This window comes from Bombus huntii, chromosome 16, assembly GCF_024542735.1.
Source record: "Bombus huntii isolate Logan2020A chromosome 16, iyBomHunt1.1, whole genome shotgun sequence".
In the NCBI taxonomy this organism is placed as follows: domain Eukaryota; kingdom Metazoa; phylum Arthropoda; class Insecta; order Hymenoptera; family Apidae; genus Bombus; species Bombus huntii.
The window spans coordinates 467418-490835 of record NC_066253.1 but is presented as its reverse complement, the minus strand read 5'-3'; the positions used below and the strand labels follow the sequence as shown (position 1 = coordinate 490835).

The following is a 23418-nucleotide window of genomic DNA, read 5'->3' as shown; positions in this document are numbered from 1 at the left end:
CAAACTTGATCGAACAACGCACACTGCCCGAACGCAAGATATTATCATACATCCATCGTAGCTTTTCAATCGGTACCATCCACTACGAGAACTTTGGTACTTTCGCATAATTACATTTCTATAAATCGCGTTAAACCAGAGCAAACATCGTCGTTTCTGCAGAGAACGTTCGTCGTACGATCCTCGTAAATCGTTATCATTTGCTGCAAAAAATGAAGTAGAAGTTGCGCAAAAATTTTCTATAAGCATTATCCGATACGAAGAAGCTCGTATCTCAAACTATATCGAACAACGCTGATTACCGTCACGCGACAAACCAGTTAAAGGCCGCCAAAAAGAATTTCCACGACGTCAAACGACGCGCACAAGCGCATACTTCGCTTTGATACTAAATCAAACAACGGCGGTTGTCGCGAGCACAGGAAGCTCGATCATCGGCGACGTCGCGATGCGAGGCAGCGAATCAAAGGCTGGCATCGAAATGCCTCGAGTTCGGGCTACGGAAAGCGAGGGTGGGCCGTTCCACGACGAAACGTTCGTTCCATTGAAATATGCACACGCTCCCGCAACGAACGCGCCACGAATACTCGGCCGAAGATCTTGCAAAATACACGCTAACTTGCAGGCAAACGGGCTCTCGATCTCCAACGAGGGCGCATCGCGTCCCGACCACGGTTATCTCGAATCAGCTCTTTGTTGCGACCACCCCCTCCTTTTCCATCCGTTTTGCCGCTGCACCGTGCGAATCAACTAAATTAGAACCGAACCGTGCTACTGGCGACCAATATCGTTCCACGCCGCCCTCAGCGACGCTGTCTAATGCTATTAGGGGCGAGTTTCACCAGTTTCGAAATTGTGTAACGGTAAGTGTGTACACTGTACAGTGGCTACAAAAAGGAACCGAACGCGATTGAATTTATTTCATAGTTGGACTACGCATCTACCAGTTTGGCAAATTTCAAAATAGACAGATGCGCAGAATATAAGTAATACGGAAAAGCGTATGAAATGTACAATGTCGAGCGCTTATTTTTACATGCAGCAGATAAGAAATAAATTCCTATTTGGCCCAAAACTTGCCCCAAAAACCGAAAAACCTTCGGGAAAACTACCAAAGCGATCAAATGCCTGGCAACTCCTCTAAAACACTGACTCGAGTCATTAGCCCGATCGCAAAAACCAAACAGAACCGGGAAAAAGAGAAACACGAGGGAAAACACGCGAAAATCGGGGGGAATAGCAGCGGCAGCAAACAAGGGGGAACTTGCACGGTATAAAACACGAGAAAGCGTGTTAGAAACGCTAACGAGAGAGGCACAGGTCGTCTCTCCTCTCTCGCCTCGGACTTTTACTTCATCCAGCTACTTCGCTCCAGCCGATTTTTCCGCTGCCGCCGCTTTTTTTCCACCGGCGGCTTCCGCGCATTTTATTAGGCCCGTTACAGACCCGTGTCGAAACAATAACCATTGTTAAAGTTTCGCGGAGCAATGGCTGCCCGCTCGCTGTTTGCACGGACAAGCTTTCCGCTTTGTTTCGACCTAGGCGCTGGATTTCAGTTGGCCGGCTTGACTACGGCCCCCATTACCACCATTCCGGCTATGTACACGCTGTACACCACCTACGGCCATCTACCGCTTTCTACGGTCGTTTCGGAAAGCTCACAATGCCCGTTGCTGCTTCGTTTTCGATCTAAGCCGCGTTTTTTTAATTACATTCCTCACCGGAATAACGATTTTCCTTCAATGGCACGTGCAAATGGATCCTTGAAGCGAATCGGCGACACCGCTTTTTCGTGCCTGCGTGCAACTAATTGCACGATTAAAAATTTGCGGATTTCCTTTCCTTTTCTCATCGCGTCATTACCGTTTTTGTTAAGGTTTCACGCATAGATGGCTTAAACTATTTTCGACTGTTTTATTTTATTCGCGTATCGTTATCATTCACTTTCATTTAGTGTCGTTTAGAGCTGCAAGAACTTCTGACTTTAAGGTTAACCAGGGATAATACATAGTTTCTTCCTGCACCTCGATAGCGATAAATCTCAATAGCATCGTAAACTAGTCTTAGTCCCGGCACTACGCGAGCGATAGGTATCGTTATCTTGGGTTCTGTGACGCGTGATCCGCTCCAATATCCTGAAGCCGATGTTTTCACGGACGATGCCACTGTCCAAGAACTGATAATTAGCCAGTTCCTGGTCGGTCGGCACTCAGCCATCTGTCAGCAACAGAATCCGATGCATCCTACCCTCGTGGAAGGGGACGAAGGATACGGGTCTCAGACTCTAGACTCGCACACGATCAATCGCGGCCGAGATATAACAAGCTACTCGAACGTTCAAACTAAACGCATCGCAAATTACTCGTCGTGTATTCGCTGAACCCGTTATATCGTGCAATCGATTTTAAGGTCGCGAACCGCCAACTATTCGCGACCTTAGCGAAGAATCATGCATTTACGCGTTAAATCTGAAGCTTACGGCCCCTATAAAGCGTAAAATATCCAGCCCGTATAACACGACGAGGTTCTAGTCGCCTTAGGATGAAAAATTCAGCGCCGCCTCCCCTGATCGAACTTAAATTACCAAATCAACGATAACATATGCAGAACCAAAATGGATTCCTCGACGGTGAGTAACTCGGAGATGGTTGGTCCGACGACCACGTGCTGGTTACGATCAAGTATTAAACGCGTTATCAGCAGCCCTCTTTCCTAATTCCGGCATCCTGAATCTCATCAAAATTATCGGCTCCCCGTAGTGTCTTTTCTTACGTTTAATTAAAGACTACAAAATTAATTAAGCGATTCAATTAACTGGCTACAGCGTGCACCTGTGAAGAGGTTGTCACCCCCTTTTCACCCTCTTCTCTCCGACTTCCTCTTGGCGGGGGAATCGAGACAAAGCTGATCGTCTCCGATCTATCTTTGCACGAAATTTTCCTTCCACCTTTATAATTAGACTATTTTTAGAGCTGTTGTACGCTCTATGGAGAAGAGGAATCTTTGTATCGTAGAAAATCTTCGAAACCAACGACGACCAATAACTTTTCAAGAAACTTTGTGAAATCAGAGTCCTTTTTGCTCAAAAATGCCTGGGGAACTTTCAATTCGGCGTTCTTAGTCGACTCTTTTACTGCGACAAACATCATGCTCTTCGTAGAAAAAATGAGATTAGTTCGGCGAGTAGATATTCGACGAATTCCTTTCTAAATTTAAGCAAAACAAAGCTTTTCCGAGCATAGACTCCGAGGTCTTTACTTTCGAGGATTCGACAAATTTCGAAACGAAGAAGATGCCATCGGATAGTAATTTCGCGCGGCCGCGACTATCGCTCTTGTTCGTCGGCGAGAAATAGCTAATAAACTAGAATTACGGGATAAATCGGTGTTAAGGAGGGCGAAGACCGAGAAGGGAGAGCAGTGAGTCTCTTCGGCGTAATAAAGACGCCATCGAAACTTTATAAACTGAATATTATTGAGATAGCGCGCGAGCCGCGGCGTGACAGTGAGCGATGAGGCGGTTCCCAGCCGATTTTCTATTAAACGCCGATTTATTTATGGAATATTCGATGGGACGTGTCCCGGGAAGAGCCGCGGGCGCATCGAGAAAAATTCAAATCAGCCTTGTCGCGCCATCACGCCCAGAATTTTCCTCGCAAAAATAATACCGCGGCATAGACGTCCTCCTGAAAACCGGAAGCCTTCTCCGAACACGTTTGATTCTCCTCTCGATTTTTCGTCTGTTCTCGTCTGTTACTGAATCTTCTGACAGAAAATTTCTGTCTATCGTATTATATACGTTTCAGAACGGAGATGATCGCCGGTATCGTTCGAACAGCGAAGAATGCTTCTTAATAGACAATTAACGAACGTCTCACGATCCTTCCAACAGCCGAAATCGTTCAAGTTAAAAACAAGGTAGACTTTTCGTAGTCTTCTTTTTTTTTCTCCTTTTTTTTTCTTGACTAGACGTGGAATACCGCATTTTTAATTTCATTATATTCGCTACTTTTGCCATTCTCTTCTTCTCTTCTTCTCTTCTTTCTTTCTTAGAACAAAGCATTCGATCAACCTTAAAAACTGAAAAAACGCCTTTCTTTAAATTATTGTACTCCATTTTCCAAATGTCTGCCAGTAATTCAATTTCCAGTTGAAGAAAGGTCTTCGACTCCCTTTCAAGTAATATACACGGGAGGAAATCGATTTTCGGTAATATTCTTTTCATCGTGGCTACCAGGAATGATTTTTAATGGGTAGAAGGTCCGATAGATGTGCAATCATTTACCCTACGTCCCACGTTTTATCGAGGCAAGATAATTATTTGCGTGAATAGAGGTGGCTGCGACGGAGCAGAAATCCATCACACTCGATCAACCGTCGTTTCATCTCCAATAATGTGTAACAGTCAGTCAATTGACGACGTATCCCCCGGTTCGTTTATCTTTTTATGTGCTCTTTTACCATCCAAAGGACAACCTCGCCGTTTTCAAAATGGAAAATTCGTCAGGATATACAGGGTGTCTCGTTTTAGTCTACCCACTCACGTATCTCCCAGCATGTTTCAAACACGACATGTTTTACGAGATCAAAGTTGAAAAATCCTTTAAAACTCGTTCGTAGAAATCGTTCGTCGACCCAAGTACCTCGATGCTTAATACGAATACTTGATATTTTCCTGTAGGGCTTTAAAAATTGCATCGATTGGCGTACAAGAGGGGATAGCGTGCAGTTTCACTTTGAAAAACAAAGATCAGGTTGAAATCTCGAAGGTACGTATACCCCTCGAAACAAGGTAAGTTTCGTTCGAGACGAGAGTAGCCTCGATAACGAGACAGCCTGTATAAAGAGACAGATTCGTATTCAAAGGGAATTGAATTTGGAAATTCTGACTTATCGATTGTCTTCTATATTAAAAAATATATATGTCGGGTTGGCATTAGAATTAGGGTTAGGGGCGTAAAGCGAATCTTCGTTTGGATTACGCGTCGTCGTTATGCAATAGAGAAGACATTGGCTAGTGCAAATACGATTACCATAGAACCGGACAAGTAACCGTGGTTATTAGATACTCGAGAGACTAATGACAATGATCCTAGGTTCAATAACGAATCCGCGGACAACGGGACGGTAGTCGTACGCACTCGCAAAAATCTTAGTCGGATTCTGTGTTAATATTCGCTGACCGTAAGGAGTTAATCCTTTTTTGTCGATGAGACCGCAAGAGAGAACGACTTTCCGTCCCGGTGATACCCCAGAGGAAAACTATGACGGGGTGTGTCTAAGGACACGAGATCATCGGATTCGTCGGGGACATCTTACGTTCGGAAAGTAAGGGAAATTGACGTTGCTGCTAATTGGCCAATCTCCATATCGGTAGTTAGAAAAGGATGCTAGCAGCCCTTGAGGGAGGGTTGCTAGTGGGAGACGTCGTTCGTGGAAAAATAGGTCTCTCCTGTCTTCCCGTAACTGGGACAAAGACTGTGTATCTGTTGAAGGATTTTAGGTAACTAGATATTAGTGTTTATGACGGTTCTCGGGCTAGCCGATCACGTACTGTGGAGACGCGTCGACATCTGGCAAACATCCTGCCCGGAGAATAGGATCTGCGTGTGGCGAGCTACGGGACAGAAACCGTTGGAATGTTTACTGCCACGTGCCGCTACAAATCTTTCTTTTAAGGAGGGCTATAGGATTACTCAATGCCTTTGTTAGATGGAGAGTTCGTCCCGTTGACCGCGGCTACGTTCGGCGACTAATTGTCGCCTCGAGCCCAAGCTCATTGTCACAAGTCTCAAACAAATACAATTGGTTAGAATGACGGCAAATCGTTTAGTTACAAATGTAGATTTTAATTACAATGTTTTTATGGATTTTCCCGAGGTTTCAGAGGGAAGGCACCGGTGTCCTCTTATCTCTGACATATATATTAAAATTATTTCTATATTAAAATTTCGTTCCTTTTTAATCGTTATTTCCATTTCCTCTGTTCGATGGTAAACATGGAAATTAATAATACGCGTTAAAGTGGCAAACACGGAAATTGATAATACACATTACACGTTCGAGGAAAAATTCCATTCGAAGGTGAAAATTTCACAATTTTTAACGACGAAAAGAGGTGGACGTTAATTGGTAAATCGGAAAAACAAATAAACGCACGATTATTTACCTAAAAGGAAAGTGACGTGGCAGATTGGTCAGGCGATACCACGTATTTCACATCGCGCGAACCAACTAGTACTTCGAATCCGAAAATAAAAACTAGGGCAGAGAAAGAAAAGTTGAGTGAAAAGTTAGGTAAATGTTGCATAAAGGCAGGGAATGAAATCCAACGCGATACATTCGGAGTCTTAACGTGATTCACAGGTCCAGTTTTCGCGGAAGAGGCCCGTTTCGTTCTCCGACTACGAAACGGGGCGTCGCATTCGCTGTTTTGCATTCCAGCCTTTATAAACTCGCCTAACGGCAATGGTTATCGCCGTGAGAAAGCCCCGGTCGTTTCGAAAGAACGCGATCGAGCTGAAACGGCACGCGGTTCGAGAACAGGCGACCATAAAATCACGGCGAATCCCTTTAATTGCCGAATGGCCGCTTTGGGCGCGAAAATCGTTTGTAATTTCGCGCCACTAGTTGCTGCTCGCTATAGCAGGGGGCGAGATATTGCGCTTCGGATCGTAGAAAATGGTCTTTAGTATCTCGTGAATTTCGTAAGTGATATTATCTTTTGGCTAAACAGAGAATCTGAAATTTAATCGCCATTACCAATTATCGACGAAAGTATCCTATGCTCTTTGGATATCAACGAATTATCCCTATTAACCAAATCTTTTCCAAATTTCAATAACCCAAAGTTCCTGTAATATACCTGCAACATTATTAAATTTAATATAAAATACCGTAGAGACACGACGATTAAATTATGCAAGGAATATCTATATCGATTGAAAAAACAGTAAAATTTATCAGAAAACAAATTACTGTTCGACTCGAACGGTATACGAAAGAGTGTCTTATAAAACATAAAACAAGCCGCGCAAAATCTCAAGGAAGAACAAAGAAAGGGAAATATTTGAATGCTTTAAGAGGCTAGAGAGGGCTTGGCGTGATCGTCGACACGAAGCAAACAACGGAAGAATTTTTAAAGGTGCATGAAAATGCGGAATGGGGAAAATGGAAATGGGCGCGAGGGTGAAAGAGGATTAAGAGAAGGCCTTTGAATAGCCTAATAGACACAAAGTCACCAGAAATAAGTTTCATAAGCTCACTGAACCGATTCGGATCCTCTGTCCGACGCGGAATGGCCACGGATAGCAGTCGAGACCTGTTGCATCGCAACGCTGTACCGGCTTTAGAAAACCGACTTGGATCTAGATATTCTCGTTTCACGAATTAGAATTTTCGTGCGCGACCTCGCGCCGCGACAATTTCATTCTCGAGTTTACAAGCTTTCAAATTTTTACATCGTCGGATCGTGAAAAGATTACAAAATATCGGATATCTGTAGATCTCGAAATTTTCGAACTTTCGAGTTCTCCGATTATCAAACGCGCAAAAACTTTCGGACGTTCAGTTTCGCGGTATTCGTCTGCGGAAATGTAGAAAATACAAATAAGAATTCGTTATTTTATGGAAATTAAACGGTTCGCTCAATATGAAAATTAATTCCCTGTTTTCGTGTTTTCAGGACACAAAACCACGCGGTAAATTAGTCGCGTCCTCGACCAACACATCGATAGATATCGTATCAGTGGTAGCCACGTAGATTCCTCGCAAGTATTTCCGGAGGAATTTTAATTAATATACCGTGGTTCGCAGACATTTAACAACGTCATTCTTCATTCTTTTTCATTCATTTGCAAATATCCGTCTTCTATTTTCCTATAAATTTCAGTGTAGCATATTCGACATATTTTTTAACCACTTATTTCGTATTACTAATTCAGATATTTTCTAATAGAAGAAGAAGAAATTATAATACCAATTCGTACAAATTAGCGATATAACAAACTTATATTTAGCCGATCTAATAACACTACATAAGGCATCACTGCGAATTTAAAGCGTTCGTTCGATAAAAATGGAGCATCAAAATCGAGACAAAAAGCGAAACGTTTCTGCTAATAAAAGGGATCGTAACATCGGTCGAAAGTTGCAGTAAAAGCTAGCCAACCGTAAATATTAAACAGTACGGTTCGAAACGAGGGCCGTTAACGCGAAAGTGCGATAGGAATTCGGATGGAACGACCGCGACCGGGTTTACGCCTCGATCAGTTTCGCCAACGATGCTTCTAACGTCTCTCTGCATTAACGCGTGCGTCCATTTGCCGAATTAAAACATCAGAAAAAGCGTATAACGGACAAAGAGTCCGAAAGAGCGACGAATCACGCGATCGAAAAGAGCAAGAGTGAAAATTGATTAAAACCCTACAGATGGAAGAAAATCGACGTTGTTTGAAATTTCTATTTCAATAGGTAATAATTTATTCGTCGCGTGTTCAAACGGTGTCTCGCGGATACGTACGAACGTCGCAAGAACAATGGCATCTGAAAAACTTGGTAGAATTAACTTTTCATCACTTACCAGACATTGGAAATTATCCAGCCAAAGAACGACCATCGAGACACACGAATACATACATATACATGGTATAAAAACATCTTAACAACGACAAAAGCATGCCTTCTTCACATTGATAGAGAAACTGAAGAAAACACGGAAATAATAAAGGAAAAAGGAAATGACGCGTCACGTGCTCGCGACGTGGAAAAAGAAGCAAGCTCTACACGCCATCAAAGTACGCTTTCGGCAACGGTGCTGTACAGGAAAATAATCACTGAGACAAGAGAAAGCTCGGAAAGGGTGTACGACGTTGGTTCACTTACCCCTGACACCGACTCATCTTTATCCTTTTTATCCAAATTCAACGTTCTCTAGTATTTCGATAATTTTCGTTCGATCGATCGTTCATCCACGACGTACCGATTTCTTGCTCCGCGGATCGAATTCGCGTTTGATTAATCCTTTGATTAATCCTTTCAGCGGCAACCAGTTTTTTCAAAACGGACGCATCTGGAGAACAAGCTCTAAGATAATTTCTCAGTGCCACGAATCGTTTGGAAAGAATTTACACCGAATTTACACTCGAAGAACGAAACTTGCTTCCTTCAATTTCTTTTTCATGCTTGTGATGCCAACTTCTCTCTCTTTTTCTTTTTTTTTTTTTTTTTTTTTCTTGTATTGCACGTAATAGGAAATTCTTTCAACGGAATGAGAAACATTTTTATCACACGCTTGTAGGATATTTTTTTCGATGATTCGTATCTGATATCAACGTTAAATCGTTTAGCGCCGTAATGTGGTACGCGCACAGAAATTTCACAGAAATAAAATACGTTTCGCGAATGTTTTTTAGCCAAGTGTCGTTTTCTTTTTAAAATACGGTAGATAAAAAAAATATCGACATTTAACGTCTTAAAGAAACGATAACGATAAGCAATGGTATTATTCGTTCGTGTCATGTTTTGTGGCTTCTTGTGCTACAATATATTTGTGCTAATCGTATTTTACCGCTGAAAGGATCGATAGATATACGTTTCGGCAATAACGTTCGATAAATGCGTTCCTTCGGAAATTTCCTTATTCTGTGAATTCTGCAGAGATTTCTTTTAAATTTGTAATTTGTAATTTCGTTGAAATTTGAAAGATACGCTGCCAATCCAAACTGGATGATGGCGACTCACCTTTATTCCGAGGGTAGGAGTCAGCATCCCATAGTCGGTAAGGGGTGGCAGCATAACGGGGGGTAGGTTTGCCATCATCATACTGTCTAGAATCTTCGCACGTACTTTCCCTTCGTGCACAGAACACAAATCAATTTATTGCTTACTAGACCTACCTGGAACACAGAAAGACAGAGAAAACGTTAGCTAAGCACGACAAAAGTGAAAGAAAATTGGAAAGGTAAAAATAAACGACGAATTATTACAGAGACGAAGAAATACCGTTAAATTAGCGCGGTAAAAGATTATTTGGCAAGCTTACAAGGCGAGTATTATTCGAGTCGAAGTTAGAAAATAATCCTCTCGGATACTATTTTCCGTTTTTGGGAGCGGTGGCAATGTTTACCGAGACGCTTTCAGCCGAAAATTTGTAAAGTGGGCTAACTGTATCTAACGCGAAACAGCAACTGCAGTCTGGAACGCTGCGATATCTCAGTAAGTAACCGAGAAAAGTAGACGAGATCAATCGGCAACGGCGGAAACTAAAAGACAAACGTATTCGCGCTGTAGCTTCGCTTGGAAATTTATCGTCGAATCCAGCCGATCGTTGTTTCTACGTAATTATCTATCAACGTAAGAGTATCGAAATATTCATTTTGCCCCCTTTCGACGTCAGCGTGTTTCTCATTTTCGAAAGCTTTTAATAACATCAGGTGTTCGCGTTGAGTACAGTTACCCTGTACTATTGGATTTACTATTCGATAATAGATAAGGCAGCGCGAGGGCTCTCGAGAGTTGCCAGCTGATAGCCGGAACAGCGAAAATCGTTGGTAGCAGAATCTGGTTTCTTGGAAACGAGTCGCTTCTGGCATCGAGATGGTAATTCCGTATCCGCACGCATCCTCCCCGTGTAAATCGCTGGCTTAGGAGCTTGATTGTTTGCTCGCCGGCTAATTAAAGTGTACTTAGAGACCGGTTTCGTTCGTTGCCGGGATCGTCGCCGCTGTAAATCCTCAACCTCGTTTCCAGACCGTAGGAAGCTGCTTTTTGTAGCCGACAAATATCATTCGCCGTGTTTTTGCCGAGTCTTTCGAACGATCCTTTAAAATTCAAAAGTTGAAACGCGAGAGTGAAACTAAAGATTTCAAAGTTCCAGGCAGTATTTTACCGTACAAAGATATTTACAAATTGAACGGGGGACTCGCGTGTAACAGCGATAAATGCAACTGATTTTTAAGAACTTTTCTTAGATTATCTACTATCTGCTGGTCATATGGTATTAGATCTCTTTCAGACGTAAATGAATAGTCACGAAGCATAAATGTCATCGTTATTAGATACACCACTGCTGATACCCGATCGAATAAAATCGAATAAAATCGAATAAAACGAACATCCACGTGTCCTCGAGTTACCACGAGCCTTCGTCGCGTTTAAACGACTCGAGAGATCAAAGAAAGAGGGTGGTCGTGTAACAGCAGGAGGATAATTTCGTCCCTCAACCACTAAAACAGCGCGGCAACACGACGTTCACGGAAATAGAAATTTCGCCGAAGGTCTTACTTCGGCTTTGCCGGTTAAGCCGCCACGGATCGTGCTGTTACAACGTTTCCCTCCACAACCTCGTGGCACAGCAACCCTCAACGTCGCCCCTCATCCTTCGGTCCAACCCGCGGATCGACCGCTGCCACATGACACAGATCTAATTTACGAACCTAAACTATCGTGCTGGCGTTCAAGATTGCGACTCGATGACGGGGATAAGTCGTGAAACGAGTCGGTAAAACGTCTCGTTGGCCAAAGACTTATGCACGCGCCTTGCGTTGGTCGAATATCGTCGAGCAACGCTGTCGTATTCCGGCATGCTCACACAGAGATTCGATTGAAATTGCAGTGCAAAATTGTTAGAGCTTAAAGTTGATAAAACGTTCTGATTCTGCGTTTCATTCGCCTTTTGTCACGTTACGAACCATTTTCTTTCGTATACTATAACAATTGGTAGACATGCGAATTTTCATCGACACCGTCGTATAATTATAGAAAATTCGAAGACGCGAGAGTACAGTACAGAGTGCACGACTCTGATTAAAGCGAAGTAAAGAAGCGCATCGAGTTTAGTCGTTTCGAATAACGCGCTTGTCTCTAGAGCCAATTCGAATGGACAAGCCATCGAGTAACGTCGAAGGTGCCGCTCGGAGTGTCGTCTCTTGGCGTATCCCTGTTCTTTGATTCCATTCTACCACCTCTTCGATTCTATTCGCAAACCCAGGAAATTCTATAGAGACAAATCGCAATCTAACGACAAATAAACATCGAGAATATGCCATAAAGAAGAAAAGAAAACGAGGGACGCGTGAGAATCGTCAGACAGATCGATCGCTACGCACCCTCCGGCAACTCGACACGCGGAAGCTTGCCCGTGTCGCTTAATCCTCCGTCAGATGAATTTTTTTCCACCGAGTTCCTTTCTCCCCTGTCCACGAGGAGGCGAATCCTGTCTTTCTCCCAGCCGTCGTGCCTGGAGAAAACGCCTGGTTCGCTGTTTTATGCAAGCCTCGGGTTTTATGCAATGAGACTGCGATATCAAACGGCCGCGAGAGCCGAGAGCCGTGAGCCGGTCGAGTGCCGCTGAATAAAATATCCGTTCGCGTAAAAAGAAAAAGGAAAAAGGAAAGAGGCAAAGGAAGAAACAGATAAAAAGAAAAAGAAAGAAAAATGAGGCTTGACCAGTGTCGGCAGGGTGAAGAAGCTCGAGGGGTGGCTGCGAGCCAAACGCGCCACGATTCCCCGTATTCCACGGTTGTTGCACCGCTGGATCTTGCTTTGCTCGCGGATATATCGGACGTTGTTGCTGTTCAAGCTTTTGTACGTTCCGATGCGCGCATTGTCGATGAACGCGTTGCTAATTCTCGTTTTTTCTTCCAGGTTGGAGGATTGCAATTTTATTTGGCAAACGGGATACGTAGATTTGACGACTTCTTTGTTCTCGAATCTCCGTGTGTTTCGTTGCGTTCTTCGTACCACGTGCACGTTATAGTTGATCGCGTGTTTCTCATAAGCGTGATCGTTTTATATCGTAGAATTATAATTTCATTTTATATCGGTACAGGGATTACGTGAGATTCTTAAAGGCCATGTCGATCGGTTCTACTTTATGCTAAGTTCAATTTTGTTAATTTTATATTCAGATACGTAATTTTAGTTAATAATTTTAGATAATAGTACAAATATTACAATGGTACGAATGTTATAATCTCGAGCCTCGCTCCGTAAACGTTTCAACGGTTACCAGAAACCGAAATCGGGGTTGGTTACATTCGTCACGTTTTTCAGTGGACGAAAATCTTCGAAAACGTGTAGAAAGATTCATACGGCATTCTCGAGCCTTCCAAATAGATTCTTAATGTTACCTATCCTGTAACTTTGTTTCAGGAAGAGAGCCAAAGATCTGTCACCTGCCCGTTTTGCGAAAAACCCACGAAATTTTCCAATTTGCTCGTTCAAGAAAGATCCCGGTCTACGGAGTAAACATGGTACAAAATCCATTGGAAAAAATATGAGCCGCTACTAATGTGAGCCGATAGACTAAAATTAACAGATTAAAACGTTACAAAATCACAGAAACTCGAGATTCAACGACAGACGATAGTTGCCGAACCCTAGCACGATCGGCAAAATTTCAACTACGGTGCAAAGATCCGTAAGTTATTCTACGATAATAACTATAACTCAAACTATAACGTCACTCCTTTCCTCGAAACCAGTCTCCATTCCAAACGAATCAAGCAAGCGTTCATTTATCATTCGAGCACGCGAACGCACACGCACATTTACGAATCGTTTGCAACAAGTCGCAAAGAGGAAGAGAGAAAGAAACAAACAGGCGGACAAATAGAGAGAGAGAGAGAGCGCGCGAGAGAACAGAGAACGCTCGACATTTCCATTCTCACGTCGCACATTCTCGTTTTTCCCTCTTTTTTCGCCCCTTGCTCGGAGTTAATCGCCGGAGAATTAGCCACGGTTGGATGCAGAATTAATCAAACGCGACCCGTTTCTCCGCGTGCACGGCGGAAACAGAGGGTGCAAGAGGAACTCGCGACCAGAAATAAAAGGAGAGGACGTGGACAAGCGTCACGGGCGCTTTATCCGCTGGTATTAACGCGGAATAACGTGTGCAATTATCGCTTTGAGCAAAGTGTGGCTCTCTCGTCTATTTCCACCGAGCTCGCAGCTACGTTTAGCGCGTCCATTTCGTTGTTTTTATTGGAACGAAGAAGAGAGGAGACCCGACAAGAATCTTCTTGATGTTTACGATGTTGATGACGCGGGCGAGTTTTAGGGTGCGTTTGAGAGACGGTTTATAACTGGATGGTGGACTAACGGCAAGTTAGTCGATCTCTGGCAGACCGAACTGACCCGCGTTTTCGTTTTTTCATCGAGTTCTTGATTTCACTGTACGGATCGGTACACGATCCGTATTCGAGCCTAAAAAAACAAGCGATTTGCTCTCGTAAGCTCGTCCATAGCAAGATAACGTACATACAGGGTGTCTTATTCTCCGAGGAGACGAAGCTCGACCGTGAAATCGGGGGATGATCGCGAAGATCCCAGAGAATTCTCCGATCCGAGACGATGGGTTCTTTCGAGGTTGTCGTTAACGAGTACGATCGGTCGACCGTGCTCAGCCGGTGGCTTACGATCGATCGACATCGAGCCGCTAATTGGCAATCGGTGTATCCGCATTACGGATATCGACGGTGACGCATGAACGATGACGCCACACCGATGTTTAGCACGGTTCTCTGCTAACGATGTCTGCCTTCTCCTACTACCGGTCCGTTTCATTTCGTAAAATCTTACGAAAGCAAAGTTAAACACATAGATATACACAGACGGTTTAATACTCTTACACGGAGAGTGCAAGATAGGATTACGTTTGTACAACCGCGGTCAACGACGTGTATGTTGGACGGCTACCAGAAAACGCCATCTTCGAAGAGCAGTTCGGCGCAATTTTAGAGAGTAGCGGAGCGGAAGTCGAACGGTACCGGAAGCGATGCGCCGGGACCCCTCATCGTAGCCGGAGATGACGCGTGTTTTCAATTACTTCACAGCCGATGCGCGGTGCGCGCTCGAACGAGGGACAATTTGCATTTTTAGCCAATATTCGAGTCATCGGTTTCGACGACCGTAACGCCTCTCCCTCTCTAACACGCTCTCTCCCTCCTGTTCGTTTCAAAACAACGATTTGGTTTCGGTGTACCTGTTGCCGATTCGATCGTCCGTCAACTCCTCGCGACAACGAAAATTTCTTTCCACATTTGGAACACGCTCGCTTCACTTAGTATTTCTTTATTATCGTCTGAGCAATTTGAAAGACTGCGACGCGATAATTTGATTGGTTCTAAATGAATTGGTTATTGCACGCAACGCAAATGGAAACTATAGCCGACTGTACTGAAATTCAATCGCTGTTACCAGCAGCCAATTTGAAAAAGTTGCACCAATTTCCTCGGTTTCATTTTCCAATTACGATGGCAATTCGGAGAAAGTAAACAAAATATCAAACTAACTTATCTCCTTGCACAATTTCATTCTCGTCGTGACAGACTCTGAAAAGTCGCGGAACCTTCGAATGAAATATGTATTTCAATTACGATCAGGCTGTTTATTCATTCCTCCGCATAACTGCTAATAAATCAAATCAATTTACTAATAAATTATTTGCCGGCCTGCCATGAAAGTCGACGCGGTTTACAATTGTTGTTCTTATCTGCCTTGCACTCTTAACCGTACTACACCCTCAGGACATTCCTCTCGCGAGACTGTTATTTGACTATCCTCCTACCGATCGATCTAATTTCCACTCACAGATCCCTGAAATCGTAATTCTTCGTAGTCATTTTTCTAAAACTTATCTTCTAAATGCAATCGTCCAAATGTAGAATCACAAATTCTCGAATGGCCAGTGGCAAAGAGGTGCGCGACGTTAGCAGAGCAAGCTGACATAAGACGTTTAGGTTGTAAGACTCCGAGATAGAATGTCAGCGTAAACGTAAACGAAGATGTAAGAGAAAATGGTCGAAAGTCGGGAAGCGTGGATAAAGTAAATCTGACAACAACAAGTTGCGAATTCTCGTATTGACGTCCGATCGAACGGATATATTTTTAATCGATTAATTTTAAAGGATTGATCGTTCTTTTAAGCGGCCAGTAAGGATGCAGAGCGCGGAGCGAAGCTTTTTCGCTTTAGATCGAAGGCTGAGAATCTAATCCAACTGCAAACCGGGCACGTACACGGGTACTTTACTTTAAAGAGGACTTACGCGAACGCGAAATGAACTAACCAGGCAAAATAACAAAAGGCTCGATTATAGTAATCACGCAGCCAAGTCCAGAAACGTTTCCCTGATACCGAGTTTTGCTCGCGCTTAAACCTTAAAGATCCTCGATCCAATAGAGCAACGAATAACCTAAGATCTTCTTCTTTACTCCGATGAAAGTAATTTTTACCCGAGGCTTCTTCGAAAGTTTTAAGACGGCGTTTGGGTAATTGCGAAAGCTCTCAAAGTAGAAAATTATCGATAATTAATGCGTAATCTTTCGGTTACGTACCTACTTCACGCGTATCGTTCTATAGGGTTAATATACTTTAACAATGTTCGAAACTTTCAAATTCACGAATTTGTAATAATATATATCGTAATATCGATATCGCTACTGTGCAATCGGGAACTTTTTAAATTGAAAATTACCCAGATCAAGCTCGTAATTTAAAGTTAGGATAATTAGAATCGGTGACGTTTAAAATTTGAAATTACGACGTTTTATAGTTTTTCTTTGGCTCTTTTTAAACTTTAAACTCGGTTCTTCGAAGACCAAAGGATTCGCAGGACTTGGAAAACGAGCGGGACGTCAGCAAATTTAGAGATTGATGCAAGGACAACGCGGCTCTATAAATACATACTAACTCGACTTCCAGTTTGCTTGCCTCTGGTAAGGGACATAGTTGGTGCAAGAAGGAAACATCCCCCGAGACTAGAGAAATCCTGCGGGCATCTTTTGCTACCAGCTTCTTCCTATATCCTTCGGATAGGGGACGAAGTTAGGGTATGGATCGTTAATTCTGATCCGAATATGCCCGGCAAGAGGGCAAAGTCGAGTCTGATTCGGTCGATTTTCGTTTCAAAACTTGGCTCCGATCCTCGGACTTTTTCTTCCGATTCTTATATGTTCGATTCTACTTTCCAGTTGCATAGAAATATTCAACAAAGCGAAACGGGAACGTTAGGGAAAATTACAAATTACTTCGTAGCCGCGCGTTCGTAACATGACAAATTCCAATCAACCTAATCTCGAACCACGAATTTCCGAAATTATAAAACGCCGTAATCGCAAGATACTATATACCGAATATAAACAGCAATTTCCAGAGTAGATTAGAATTAAGTTTTCCAAGAACAGCTAAAACACAGCGTAAAATAAATTTCGACAGGGGAATCTAGTTATTTTCGAAAATCTACTCTCTTAATAGATCGTTACGCTTAATCGAAATATTCGAAGGGATGGAATATCGAAGAGGGGTTCGAATAAGACTCGGGGTAAAAAGGGCTTCTCGTTAAAGTAATGCGATTAAGTTGGGCGCGTTTTGCCCAACATGAAAGTTCCATAGTGCTCTCTCTCCTCTTCGGTAGTGCGGTGAAAAAGAGGCAAGTGGCCGCGCAAGAGCTTTCGATATTGTCTTTGAATATCGTTGAATGTTTTACGAGATGCACTCAAGCTTTCGCCCTCTGTTCTTGCGACGTTTAACGGAGGAGAGCGCAGGATAATTCGAGAATTCTCCTAAGCCGAGACTCGATGAACGTTCCTCGATCGATCTTTCGGCTGGAGTTACGAACAAGTTCTCTTCTTGGAATTTTAAAAAAAGGTTTAACAAAGGTAAGCGGAAGAAGGTTGCTCGGTAAGAGAATCGACGATTGTAATCAGAATTCCGCGGAATTACGACCGAATTGCTCTACGAATATAACGGAATGATAATTACTAGACTGCGGATATTTACGCAAATTCACATTTTTATGAATATAAGTACAAAAAATCCAGCCGTTCTATTTACCGAATGTTACGGCGAGTATTAGAGTTTGGATATTTTATATGTTGTTGTATATTTCCACGTTCAAAGTGTTCAAAGTTGCGTTTTCAGTTTCTTCGGAAAATTCTCTACTTTTTCCGCGTACGTACGCGCATTTAAGTACACTACCGATGGTATGCACATGGAATCGTGCACGCCGTTTTGCGCTTCTACCGTGCTCCTACCGTAGTACGAATGACCGTTTAACCCGTTGCGATTTCATTGGATTCGAGTCAGAGACAATGGTCGTTGATTACCGCGAATCACCGCCATTTTCAGCACAAGTCGAACGTCATAACGCGGCACGTGCCACGACTGCAATCGCATTTGCAATCTGTCAGAATCGAATTGGAGGCTGCGTCGCATAGAAACCTCGCGGAACCTGTTGCCCGCGGGTTTAACCAGACTTCTGGGACGATCGTCGAATATAATCTCGTTCCGTCTTCGGCGGGACGTCCGTTTAATTAGCGATTTGCTCGTAGTTGGGATAAGTGGTTCTACCAATCGTCGATCAAAGCGCCTGTTAACGAACGCGTAGTCGAGGCTACAAAAACGTAAACACCCGCAGACAACGAATATTGGCAGCGAAACAGATTTCAGATAAGATCGCTGAAATTCTTAAGAGCGCGCTAAAATAAATTCCATGCGAAACGTTTGAATGTTCGGAAACCACTGGGCTAACATTCGCGTAGTTTGTCTCGGTTTCTGCAAGTATTTATCGCGTATTCTTCGCGATTTAGACAGATGCGATCCAGCTAGCAGCAGTTCGAAAACATTTACCAGCGGATTTAGTATCGGATTTGTGATTTTACAGCTACTCGTATATACGTACGTATTAAAATTTAGCTATCCTTTTCTTTCCAATTCGTCTTAACGTAGTACGTAAAATAACGTAGATATTTATGTTTCTCGGCACTCGGATATATTTTTGCGATATTAAATTGCCGTAATTACGCGTTCATAAACTTTCCGAATAAACATCGCAACTTTCAGCGAAAGAGTAACGAAGATCGGCAAAAGAAATTTGGGAAAGATACATTTGCGAAGGATAGCAAAGCGAAATATTTCAGAGGCTGAATCGAAAGTTACGAAAGGTATTCCAAATAAATAAATTCTCGCAGAGGCAGAAATATCGCTCGTCGGCGGGAGAAGGCAATTTGCTACGTTAAATAAACGTTTTATAATTGAATAAGTCCAGGTGGAGCACGCGTAAAGAATTCAATCGCGGGTAACCACGGAGTCGAGGCAAAGTTCGCGAAATCTGTTCTTTCCTGCGAGATTTTACCTCGAGCCCGCGAGTCCGAACAATAGGAAAAAGCACTTCTGAAAAACTTGCACGACACAAAAGAAGACGCAACGCGGTGGAAATAGTTTTTCCTCTCCTCTCTCGTCTTATTTTCTTTCCCGCCTTCGTCTTGAACGCGCAACGCGGCTACGTTCGTTCTCATCCCCCTGTGCAATAACGATTATCGAAACGAACTTGCAGCAACAAAAGGAGATATTCTTTTCTCGATACGTTCCCTTCCTATAATTCGCCAATTTCTTTCTCTCCACCCTGCACCGCAAGTATGCCAAAGTTGTGAAAAATCCGTTCTACGATTAAACGTTGTCGTCAGGAAGATACAGAGGTAGTAGTGTCGTGTTCGAACGGAAATCAAATCCTTTCGGTCGTAGATCACACGAAATTTATTACCGCTGCATCCAATTAACCGCCGTAGTACGTGTAAACGCGATGATTATCAGACCGCGAATTTTTACGCGTTCGTACGAAATTTAAATTTCATTTGATAATATAAGAAATGGATGTAACGACTATCGAAAGTATAATACCTATTTATAATATTCGGTGGATGAAGCGCGTCTCTCTTTAAATTCCATTCGGTTAATCGCGTTAAATAAGTACCTTCTGTATCCAGTGAACCAAGAAACCCCCGATACCTGTCCAATCCTTTTAATTACAGTGTCAACAAAATACCGATAAATTTCCCGAAAAAGGAGAAAGAATTCAGTTTCGTGTCTAACACGTTCCTCGATTCTCATCGTTGTAAGATAAAATACGTGGTGTACGGTGGTAAGTACACGTACACACACACACACAGAGAGAGAGAGAGAGAGAGAGAGAGAGAAAATGTCGAGAACCGGGTGCTCTCGGCGGAAGGTAACACGGTGATTCGTTAGGTTGGAGAAGGGCCACGGTTCGATGATCGTTCTTCGACACGCAGATCCTCGATACGGCCCGATTAAGTTTCCAAACGAGAATCCACGACAGGATCGCGCCGCTTAGTTAGCAGACCGAACGAGGTTAGCCTGGAATCGGCCACTCCATAGCTTCCACAGCCAGGAATCCCGGTTATTCCGGCCGAGACTCGAGCCAGCGTCGAACGACCGCCGGAAACCGGCCAACGTGCAGCGTCGAGTGGACCGACCGACAGAGCGATGCTTGCCAGATGGAGATCGATTTTTCCCTGCTTCTTCGCGCGATCTATTCGCGATACGGTGTTTGCGGCAGCTGGGAATTCGGATTTTGCGAGTTGCGGATAGTCACGGACAGCGAGATACTTCGTTGATCGATTACTTCACGCGAAGCCAAACGTTCACTCGTGCACGGTCAACAACGCGTTCGGAGACTAGACTGGAATTTTTTAAAATTTCGAGCAGGATTCTTCGTTCCAAGTATCGGCGATTCGGCGGACTCTAAACAAAACGTTCTATCGGTGGATTAGAGTTTAGGGAAAGCTCGAAAAATCTCAGTTCGTGAAACTACTACCATCTCGAAATATCAAAAATTTCGATCCGAAAAGTTATCGTTCGAAGGTCCACGAACCTGGATTCGCAAAATTATCGTCTAACGTTGCAGAGATCTGGACGAAAGTGTCTAGGCGCTGGATATGCGTGGAAATCAATTTTTTTTTTTTACAAATATAATCGGAGAATGGAACTTGGGTCCAACGGTTGTCCGTAATACGATTATCGCAAAGAGCGGTACGCTTTTAACATCGTGTTCGAGCAGCATCTTTCTATACTTTGAACGCATCTCGAACACCGTATCGAATTTATCGTGTAAAAGTTGAAAAATATCGGTGCTCCGCTCCCCAGCCCGTAATACCACCATAATCCAGCATCCACCGTGAAATAACTAAGGAAAACGTTTCGATTTCTCGAGTAAGCGGCGAAAGAAGGCTGATACCACGCCCTTTGAGGATTCTTCTTCGGTGTGGAGGGGGGAATGTCGGAGGCAGGGATTCGTTAATTCAGTAAACACAGAAGGGGGTTGCATCTGCGATATTAAGCAGCGTGGATAGTACAGCGAGAACAGGTCGACGATAAGGGGATGGTTATAGAGGGAAAATAAGGCGGTCTCGTGACAGCAAAGCGCCTTCCTTTCACCAGGCGGAGCGCTTCCTTATCGAAATTCTTAATTAGAAAATTTTAATTATGTTTCGAGGCCGCGCGGCCGCGTCAGACGGGGCTGGCTAAAGGCTTTTGGGAAGGGGTTGGAGAAAGAGAAACAGGCGCGAACGGCTCTGCGACGCGTTGATAGTGAATTTCCGCGAGTTCCGCGAGCTTCCAGGCCACTGAAGGTAATTAAGCTCGCGCAAAGACGTCCCTGTCCTTCCCTTAAACGCGATATATTAAATTTCACCTGTAGCGTTCGAATCTGCCGCCATAATGATTACGATATTGTCACTGCCATCTCGAAACTTATTCTCGCAATCTTCGCGGTTTTAGCGTTTCTAACGCTTTCGGCTTCAGAAATCAGCGGTTTTCCGCTGACGTTAGATATACCAGCCACTTTTTTCCTTTTTACGAGAAAAATCATCGACGAAGAGATGATCGTTGTTCGAACAGAAGATCATCGCTAAATCTTATTACTGATTATTATTATTGGTAAGCAAAATCGGTTAAACTATTCCACTAATTCTCATACCGTGATTTTTGTTCATTTCCCGCGCATTTTACCATTTATTTACAGCAAATACAGGGTAGCGTCGGGGACTCGTTTCGGCGATCGATTCTGCGCGAGGAAACAACGAAAAGCGTTCGTACAAACACGTGCCCTGTTTCATCTCGTTTTCCAATTCTGGTGAATTTCTCCTTCGACGCGGTGTATCTGCATACCTGCGCAAGGAATGGTCAAAACCACCTTGCCATCGACCGCCTTATCCTTTCCATTTTTCCAGCTATCGTTCTCATTTTCCGAAAGCCTCGTTCGATTCTCTCGCCAGGTATTTCGATACTGTCAACGGGCGAATTATTCCAACGTAAAACTCGCTAGAACTCGAAAACAGAGTCAAACAGGGCACGTGTTTGTACCAACTTTTTCATTGTTTTCACGTGCAAAATCCACCGCCGAAGCGAGTGCTCGATGCTACGGGCACCCTGTGCATACACGTATTTGTTCGTGTTTTTCTTCTGAAACAGACGCGATAAAATTGAGAGCAGTTTAAGCGAAAGAAATATATGTAATAAATTGTGAATGTTTCTCTAAACTCGCAGTTCTTTTGCTCGGTTTGTATCGGACGTTCAGCTATTTGCTACAATCGCCATTCTGGCTTTCTTTCCGTGTTTCTTAATACCGAATTCCCATTGCTACGAAATTGTACAATTTTTTTAAAGCTTCGAAATTCAACGAAATTTTTAACACGCAGTACGTTCGTTATTGTCGCAAGATCCACGGCAACCCTGTTATACAAGCTTGTTTATTTCTCCAATTTTCTATCGTTGTAAAGAGGTTTTCCAGCTTCTCCAATTCCGCGCAGAAATCGCTCGATTCGCCTAATTCTCCGAAGAAGTCGCTTGCCGAAAAACACCGAAACTGCCTTATCGTCGATCTACTATTCGTAGTCGGTCGGTTCGTCGATGCAGTCTCGACCTTGCAAGTTTACGCTACTTCCGTCCTCCCATCGGTCACTCCGTGCTCGATGGCTAATTACTTATTGCTAATTGCTCCGAGTAGTTCGGTGGTCCCGATCCGCCGGCCTGGACGAGGATACGAGACGGGTTCAACTTCTGGCGAAGACGCCACGTGCCACCACGTACCGAGTTCGATAGAAGCGTTACTTTGGGCACTGGGTCGCGAACTCGGGAGTTCCACATCGATAACAACAACTTACGAAGCGTTATTTCTTTTAAACAGCAAACACGTCCTCGAAACTCCATTCTCGAACGATTCCGTTGCCCTTTAATCCAACTTTATACGTTACATTGTACACGTTAGGGTAGGTACTAAGTTCGGCAACTCGAAAAAAGAAAATTAACGAAGAGTGACATATATTCCAAGCGTGCGAAAGATCAGAAATTTCTACAGGACACGTCGATGATGTCGGAGACTCGCAGAATGAAAGGAAACTGGTCTCTCTTAGGGTGAGAAGCAAGCGAAACAAGCGAAGGTAAACTATCATTACCACTGTTATCGGTCTGCTTGAGAACCCGCTTGTTTCACTTGCTTCCTTCTCTCGCAATCAGCTAAATAGTACGTGAGTTGCGCCGTGACGCCGCAAACCTGCTCGCTATGTTCTTATCCTTTGAGTACTTTTCGTAAAGATGATACTATCTTTTTGATTTTGCGAC

At 43.5% G+C, this 23418-nt stretch overlaps 1 protein-coding gene across 11 annotated transcripts in view; it reads right to left on the bottom strand.

The window, feature by feature from the left end:
* LOC126874833 (polypyrimidine tract-binding protein 2) overlaps positions 1-23418 on the bottom strand; it is a 419953-nt gene that overhangs the window by 241667 nt on the left and 154868 nt on the right. For 5 of the 11 annotated variants that reach the window (XM_050637303.1, XM_050637304.1, XM_050637302.1 and 2 more), the window contains one exon: positions 9741-9895. The exons of the other annotated variants lie outside the window; for them this stretch is intronic. In XM_050637303.1, the coding sequence (XP_050493260.1) occupies positions 9741-9821 (81 nt within the window). In that variant the 5' untranslated portion in view covers positions 9822-9895. The remainder of the gene's footprint in view (positions 1-9740; positions 9896-23418) is intronic. 11 annotated transcript variants of the gene reach the window in all.